The sequence below is a fragment of the Charadrius vociferus genome, unplaced genomic scaffold, assembly GCF_000708025.1.
Source record: "Charadrius vociferus isolate BGI_N301 unplaced genomic scaffold, ASM70802v2 scaffold213, whole genome shotgun sequence".
In the NCBI taxonomy this organism is placed as follows: Eukaryota; Metazoa; Chordata; class Aves; order Charadriiformes; family Charadriidae; genus Charadrius; species Charadrius vociferus.
In genome coordinates this window covers 4,353,199-4,361,558 of record NW_009647828.1, presented here as the reverse complement: position 1 = coordinate 4,361,558, position 8,360 = coordinate 4,353,199, and the positions used below count along the sequence as shown (strand labels likewise).

Genomic DNA, 8,360 nt, shown 5'->3' with positions numbered 1-8,360 from the left:
TGGTGAACTCACGATTTGTCGCCTTTCAGAAATCAGCCCTTCAGTTTAGGTCTGTGAAACAGGTTCTGTAGTGCTTATAGACATATGGGCTCCTATGACAGATACTGAGGAAGAATTTCCTTGACTTCTTTGAAGAATTTCAGGTGATTTTGCTACCAGTCAAGGCATGCCTAAGCCGTACCTTGGGAGTGAACCATTCATGTACCCAGTGACTGATGTTCGTGACTGATTGGCACATGCCAAAGATTGGCAAAGACAATACTAACCAGGAGCAAATATGGCAAGTGCCTACAGGCTTTCATGAGGCTCCACAGGCTCTACATATGCAAAAATAGCTGCAAGTGCAAACTAAACAGGCAACAGAGCTGAAAAGCTATGACTGGCATTTAGGAAGACCAAAATTAGCAATTAGAGGAAGAGCAAGCAGTGGCTATCCCCTGCAGCAGTGGTCTTCTGCAGTCATAACCTCATCATCTGTCTCAACAACATTTATTTAAAATGGCTTGGTGAGAAAGAAGGCAGGCAGCCACTGAGCCTAGGTGTTGGAAGACATTCTCCACCTGGCCAGTGATAAGCAGAATGCATAGATGAATACTCTCGGCAGGCATACCCAGAGCTGGGAAAAAGTCAGATAGCAAGGTCAGTCAAAGAAAATTGGTTTAAAAAGCAAGGCAGCCTTAAAACATTCTTGTGAAAGTCCAAATCAAGATGGCCTCTTATAATAGATGCTAAGGAAGAAGAACAAGTGTACTCGACACAACATTAAATAATGAGGAGAGCCCCCTGCTTTCGGAAAAGGACAGGCTGAAGAGATGGGTGAAATGTTACCAGAGTCTTTACAGATGACCGATCAAGAGATGAAGAGATTCTCAGTGTTTGGGAGATTATAACGCTTCAGGAGCAGGATGACAAGAAGAATCTTGCTGGCAGAAGTTGCAAAGAAGGGTCAGGAGACTGAAGAAATCTGAGGGGCTGAGAATGGATGGATGGGGCTGTAGCATGGGTCATTGACCCAACCAGGCAACTGTATGTTATAAGGAAAGAAAAGATCTCCTGAACAAGGAAAAATGGATCCTAGTCAGCAAATTCCCACAATGGTGACCTTCCTGATTCTGTGCATTTCCTGGTACCTAAGCAAATTCCTCACTGTGTTCCTTGCTGGAGGATTTAGAAGGTGGATTCAGTTTCTACAAAGCGAGAGGGACAGTACAGCAAAACCAGTGCAAGAGGCTGGTCATTGGCAAGTTCAGAGATATCAAGAAGTTCAGTTGCACAATTTCTAAAAGTCATTTGACCCAGTGTGTTGCAATAGGTGTGTGGAGTGTCCTAGGGCTATATGATATGTGTAAGAAGCTGCTGAAAAACATTATGAAGAGGTGAGGTCAGCAGTCCTGGTCAAGAGCAAGCTGAGCAACTGGTTCAACACAATGACTGGTAACAGACAGGGTGACTTGATAATTTGCAGCAACTTCTGGAGCTGCCTGTAGAAAGTGAAGGATGGAGTTATAGTCACCAAAGACTTTGGGCAAAGTCTGACAAGGAGATCAAGAGCCTGAGAATGATCACATCTTCAGTGGTGGTGCCAGTTCACCAGATGTGCCAAGTCGGGTTGCTGAGTCTGATGATGAATGATGCAGATCAAACATTGGCGTGGGACAGATGAAGACCAGGAGGAAAAGGAGAAAGGATGAGAACTAAACGGGCAGGTAGCAGCAGGGTGGACAAGATGGACCGCCTTATTTATCTGAGAAATTTCACCACACAGGATGGCAACAGATCCCTCTATAGAGATCTGAAGGAGGATGTAGCTGGTGCACATGGGCACAGGTCATCTGAAACAGTCATGAAAAGGTACAGACAAATTATGAAAGCAAAAACTAGGCTACTCAGTAGGTCCCTGTCCTTGCTCTATGTGCAAAGAAACAGATGGCCAGGAAGGCAAAACAGAAAAAGACAGCTGGTGTTTGCAATGAAGTGTTACAGATTGTGAGACGATGTTAGAAATGGGACAGTCAGCAGTAAGATTTACAAAAGGGACAGTCATCTATTTGAGGAAACTCTGGCTGCTGGCTAGCTGGAAAATCACTGTCAAGGTACCCTGTTCTTTGTTTTGGTAAAGGGAAAAGGATTAAGATGCTGATGGTAGGAGAAACTAGATTATTTGTTTTCATTTTGATTTTTTTTTTCTTTACAAATTTCTCAACACAGGTGTGCACCCCTACGTACTGAATTCACACCTCCCTCTGTAAGCTGCTACTTCCTAATCTTCCTTTATAGACCCTTTGAGTCTGCAGTCTGAACCTCAGGGGGTGGATGCCATGAGAAAATGAGTCTGTATTTGCTGAACACTGTGGAGCATTTGAGAATGAGTTGTAACTGTCCTCTATGGTCTTTAGTCTGCAGGAAAAAGAGAAAGGGCAAACCTCTCTGAAAATGGAGATGGCAAAGACATGGGAACTGAGAGACAAAAGGGCCAAACAGAAGATTTATGCATGCAGCAGTTTCAAGTTCATACTTAAGCAATGGACCCACTTTGAGTTTCCAAGCACTGGACCTATGACACCAGACCACTCTAATGGGCCAGGCAGACAGAGCCCTGCCAGAAAGCATCCAGCACCAGAACATGCAGAAGAAGAGGCAAAATCCAACTCGAATTTCACATTCTCCTCTTGACAGGTAATCTTGCTCTTTACGTATCAGGAGGTTTCTGTGGAGTGGTGAATTCACATTGCGTAGGCCCAATTTTGGATGAGATCCCTAAAAAAAAATAATCATCAAATGTGCAGGAGGGAGAGAACGAGATGATTTAATCTGGGCTGTAGGAAGGGTGAGTGAGATAGAGGTGATTGAGCAGCATCAAAGGGTGACAATCAATTTGAATTTCCCCAGAAGTGATGTTGATGCTCGTGTTGCTTCTCCCTGTGCTTTTTCTTTAATTAAATACTGAATGTTCCATTAGTAGTTGGAATAACACGCTGTTCTTGGGGAAAAGAAAACCCAAGTAATCCCTTTATCTGCTAAAATAGATGATTTCTAGTAGATTAAACAATGGCCTTTCAGCTACCAGAGCATAGTTCAGGCCATAATTGAAGTCCTCTCCTTGGCCTCTCCTCAGTCCCTCGCAGCCAGTAGTCCGTAGAGACCCATCATCAGAGATAACCTCGGTGACTCTTGTCTGCAGTGAGTGTTTCTGCAGATGAGGAGATTAGTCAGAGATAAAGCATATTACCTGAAAATAATAAGTGATTACGGTCCCGGACTGTCTCTCCACATTCATTTCATGCCGGTTAACCCTTGCAAAACTGGCTACTGGTAGGGTTTAGGTCTTTAAAGAAGAGTGAGGGTGAAGGAAGGTTTCCTATATCTGAGTGCAAACGGAGAAATTTTGCCTTCTGTTTTCTTTTTCTTGTCCTGGGTGGAGATTTCTGGGCATGGCAGGAGGCATTTGGGTCCTTGCGTTGCTGCAGCCTGCGGTCTGTGGAGGAGATGGGGCTGTGTCTTGCAGTGTCCTTGCAGCGTGCTATCACCATTTGCCCACCCGTACTGGTCAGCTTGAAGCTGCAAGGTCTTAAAATTCCCTTGCAAGTCATCTCCTGTATACTTGATAGCGACATAGAAAAATACTGGATGCCCAGTGCGTACACACTGGCTATATTTCCACTTCTGCGTTAAACAGGGCCAGGTTGTGGGCCCAGCCAGTGACCTGCTGTACTCCATAAATTTAAATTATTAGTGTGGACCAGGCATGTTTTGGGGTTAACAGTACTCTTCCATGTCCAGGCATGGCTCAGAGGTTATTAACTTCCCAGTGGGCAGTTTCCATGGGACCGGTCTGCTATAGGGAGTGCTGGCTGGGCTGAGTGGATGTGAGCTCAGGGCCAAAGAATGATCCCTGGTATTTTTTCCAGCATGGATATATCTACTCTGACTCGACAACAGAAACTCATTTATAGTATTCATATTCATTCATCAACAGGAGATCTAGAGAAACACAAAAACCTCACAAAATTTTTATAGCAAATTGTCTACATGTTTAGGAGAAAAAAAAAAAAAGAATGTGTTGTGGTTTTCTAGAAATTCAAATTGGTTGCCTAAGTAGGATGGAGAGAAGAAATGTAAAAGAAAACTCAGGTTGAAGAAATGACTTGAAATCTGCTTGTGGAGTGTTGCTGCTGTTATCACTGCTGGCAGTGAGCTCCTACGCTGCGGAAAGAAGTGGCCTGATGGGAAGATCTAGTCTCCCTGCAAACATTACAGGTTAAGTCCTAGCACTGTTCAAGTAACTGGGAGTTTTGTTAACGACTTCATGAGGGCCACTGCCGCCTCCTGCGTTTCATTCATAAAAGGCATCTTCCCAGCTCTTGTGCCATTACAGCATCCTCCGTCTGTCATCAGGCTGGTCTCCTTGAGTGAGCGGGTTCATCCTTCTTCCTCTAAATGCTTCATCGGCCGCTCCCTTGAAAACTGTAAATAAAGGCCGCTGGGGATAGCTTTTCTGCTTGACCCCTCACCTGAAATGAAAATAAAGGTGACTGAATTTCATCCTGACGCAGAGCTCCTTCCCGGGCTGGCTCTTTCCCGTGGCTGTTGACAGTTACCTGCCAAGCCCCATGGTTACCTTTGATTTTGCCGTAATGGCATCTCAGTACTTAGGATGGCTCTGGGACTGTAATCCTCTCTGCAGCCTTAACCAATTTATGGAGTAACCTGAGACCAGGCTCTCACTTCCCCATGATTTTGCCTCTTGTTAACAGTCACCAAAGGTATCAACAAACTAAATGCAAAGGGTTTATTTTATTGCATGCTCAGGGTTGGCAAATATCTGCCTGCACATCTGCTGTAAATCTGCTTTTAGAAAGTAGCTGCATGTGCTTGCCGCATTAAAACTGCACAGTATTTTATTTCCCCAAAATGTGCTGCTAAAACAAATGCTTTGTTAGCAATAACCAGGCAGCGCTCCAAGGAGCTGTTAGGAGCAGCAGTGAGAATTCAGCAAAGTGGGATTTATCCACAGTTTTGCCGCAGATTTTGTGTGTGATCTGCAGCTTGCTTTGTCTCTGAGTGCTTCGTCTTTAAAATCCTTCAAGTCAAAGTCCTTTATCTGCCTTGTGTGTTCAGACTGTAAGCTCTTCAGGGCCAGGGCTTTTTTTTGTTGGCAAAACAGCTTTTATAATAACTCTCCTCTGATCTTTAGAGGACCTACCTGTGCGTGTATAATACAGTTATAAAGAAGCAGTCTCAGCTTCACCACAGTGAAGCATTAGAGGAGGACACGAGTCCTGGTCCCTGCTCCCTAACCTGTATTAATTGGCTTTTCTAAAGGAAATCTCAGGGCAGATGATTTACACGGTGACGGAAGTAGGAGGAGGATCCCCAGGGAAAGCAAACACTTGAGACTTCAAGGTGGGATGACTTCGGTGGCACACTTCTCTAATGACCATCTGATCCAGGAGGTGCCCACTTCCTAAGCACAGATCAAAGACAAAAGGTGACTTCTGAAATGACATGCAACCACCTTTCGCATTGCTTAAATTCCCTCCTCCTGCTAGTGTTTGATCTCACTTTACTTTTTCTGTCACTGGATGCAGGTGGTTGCTTTATTCTCCTTGACAGGTTTAGATCAGCTGAACAGCTAATGGCTGCACTGGGAAAATGTCCTGGTTGCAGACCCAGTCCAAACCTTGGTGCAATCAATGGAAAGGCTCCTCTTCACTGTTGTCAGTTGTGGGTGATGTCTAGATGAGCTGATTTGAAGTGGCTGTTATCCCGCAAAACTTGCCTTTAAGAAGTAGATGTGATTGTATTGCGAGGTGAGACTCGAGGAAAGTCCATCTGGCTGAAAACCACGAGCTCCTCCAGACATGTGGGGATATGGCTTGAGGATTTTCCGTGACATGCTATAAATGCAGAGTCCCCCTGTGTTTATTGCTAGCAAGGGCTCGTGCTTGCTCTTGTGGCTTTATATGGTGGCTTCACTGACTGCTGGTGAAAATGCCAGGTTCTCGGCCACTGTGAGATCTGTGACAAATGTGACTGCAAGTGGCAGGCAGAAGTCAAGCCAATGTCATATTGTAACCAGAGTTATGTTAGATCAAGAGCCTCCCCGAGACTTGGGTCACTTGTGTGCACTGCTCTGAATTTCACCTGTTATTCCAATGCATCTGTAACGCATGGTGCTGTTCTGCCGTACTCATGTAAGCCTATCTCTAATTTTAACCTTCTCCTTCCGAGGAGAAAGAGAAGCAGAATTTACCTAACAGGCAAGCTCTTAACAAAGCCTCGGATATCTGATACACATAATGGTCCCAGAGGCATGTTTACTTTGGACTGAGTGAGTGAGTGAAAACCATTTTGGAAGGGCTTTTTCACCTCTAGCAACTTAACCTAACGAGGAGAAAAGTGATGTGGTTAAAGGGCTATTTAAACAACAGCATTAGTGAGCAGATTTAGGTTCTCCAACAGCACATACGTGTATTTGCCTTACACAGGTGCATAAATATGCATTGATTTGACACATCACATAGACAGTGATGAGATTGCACCCGTTCTCTGCTGATGGATGCTATTTTGGGGGAACTGTGAGCAAACAGCTGATTGCTTTAGGATACCACAGCAGAACTGACCGAAGATTTCGGACACCACCATTGAGTTCAGCAGCTGCCTTTGTCTTCTGCGGAGAGGAGTGTCTGTGTGACAAAGAGTTTGACTTTGAGGGCTCAGTCCTGTAACTGATTTAGGTGGCTGGAAGAGAGCTACAGGTGCCTCAGATTTAGCCTGAAGGATGCTGCTTATTTCTGACCACAAGGTGCCATAAATGCCCCCACCAATTTATCAAGAAAACTGGAGAGAAGCGAAAAATAAATAACTCCATGGGAAACCTTCCCATGATGGACTGCTGCACTGCCACGAAAGTTCATGTTTTTAGACCCAAGTGGATGACTGACCTTATGCTGACAGAATGGGCTGTCAACACTCGTCCCTTGAAGACGAGTCTCCCCTTTGCGCTTTGTCTCCTCATGGTGATAACGTGAATGGAGATTCACAGATTACACCCTGCCTCTTTCACGTGATGGGGGTCCTGCTTACCAATCGCTTCCCTCTTTCAACATCCTCATGGGGGCAATGAATCTTATTCCTAGCCCAAAGACCGCTTGTCAAGAGCTGGGTTGACAGGGAGGTATGTCCTTCTTGGCCATGTTTTCTTGCACTGAATTGTTAATAGCTGAGATGGTTCACCTGAACCCTGCTGGTACCCAGTGCACAGAACCTTGCACAAGAGCCATACAGGATTAGATAGCACCGTTGCCATTTCACAACAAGAAAAAAACCCCAGCAAATAGGGGAAGGCAGGGCCAAATTGAGGTGAAATTAATCTCTGTATGTTACTGAGGCTATGAGACTGATTTTCTAGAGGCACATAGGTATCTCTAAGCACGGGGAAACATCCAGCAGAATGTCAGAAAGGAGCTGCACAGATCAGGTACACAAATTTCGATATTTTGAATTATAATTAAAGTCCTTGACTTTAATTTAAAGTCTTCCCATCTGATTTGAAAGGGCCTGAACTCAGCTGTCACACATTGGGCTCATTAGAAAATTCTGCCAAGGTGCTGTTAAAACACATAATTGCCTGCCTTTGAGAATCCGGTCCAGGCTGGCTTGTTGGAATTCCCTTATATCCATGCATGCAGCATGATGTGGAGGGGTCAAAAGCACCAGCACCCTCTGAAAATGTCCCTGGATGTTTGAGGGTAATTATTGCCTTGGGAAACACGGGCACGTGCATTCAGGTACCTGGTTTAGGCTCCTGACCCTGGAAATCTCAGCCATCACCTTTCTGGAGAATTGTGAAAATAAACCAATTATTTAAAAGCAATTTTCACCTGCAGATGTTTATAACGCCATGCTGGTCTTCAGCATCAGCTTTTCTCTTTGAGGTGTACAGTCAGCTGCACAGGCAGGACCCACGCAGAGTACAGTGAACTCTCTTCAGTGAACTCCTAGGGCAGGGAAACTTCAGAAAAACCACAGAGAAAGTATTTAGTTGGGGGAAGGTGGGGAGGAAAAGGCATAGGAAAAGCTGCCTGGTCAAAAAAAATGACAAAGCAACCCCGTGGCTGTGATTCACAGGTAACATTGAAGTGCTTGGTGCTGCTTTGTGTAGCCCAGCAGAGTTTGAATGATCTCACAGTGGTTAATGCCATAGGGAAAGGGTGATTACAGCTTGTTTGAAGTCAACACAATATTTCCATTCACTCCAGTTGGATGTCTCCCTCCTGGTGCTTCTCATGTGCAGCTCACACTGAGCACTGTGTGTGTGAATGCCAGGGGAGGCATCTGACATGCAGGAACGTCCTTCT

General features: G+C 44.9%; 1 protein-coding gene across 1 annotated transcript in view; it reads left to right on the top strand.

Annotated features, from left to right (window-relative positions):
* The first annotated feature begins 1,726 nt into the window (after positions 1–1,726).
* Positions 1,727–8,360, top strand: part of LOC104284251 — a 61,244-nt gene continuing 54,610 nt past the window's right edge. The window contains exon 1 of the mRNA XM_009882555.1: positions 1,727–1,851. Coding sequence (XP_009880857.1) covers positions 1,727–1,851 — 125 coding nt within the window. The remainder of the gene's footprint in view (positions 1,852–8,360) is intronic.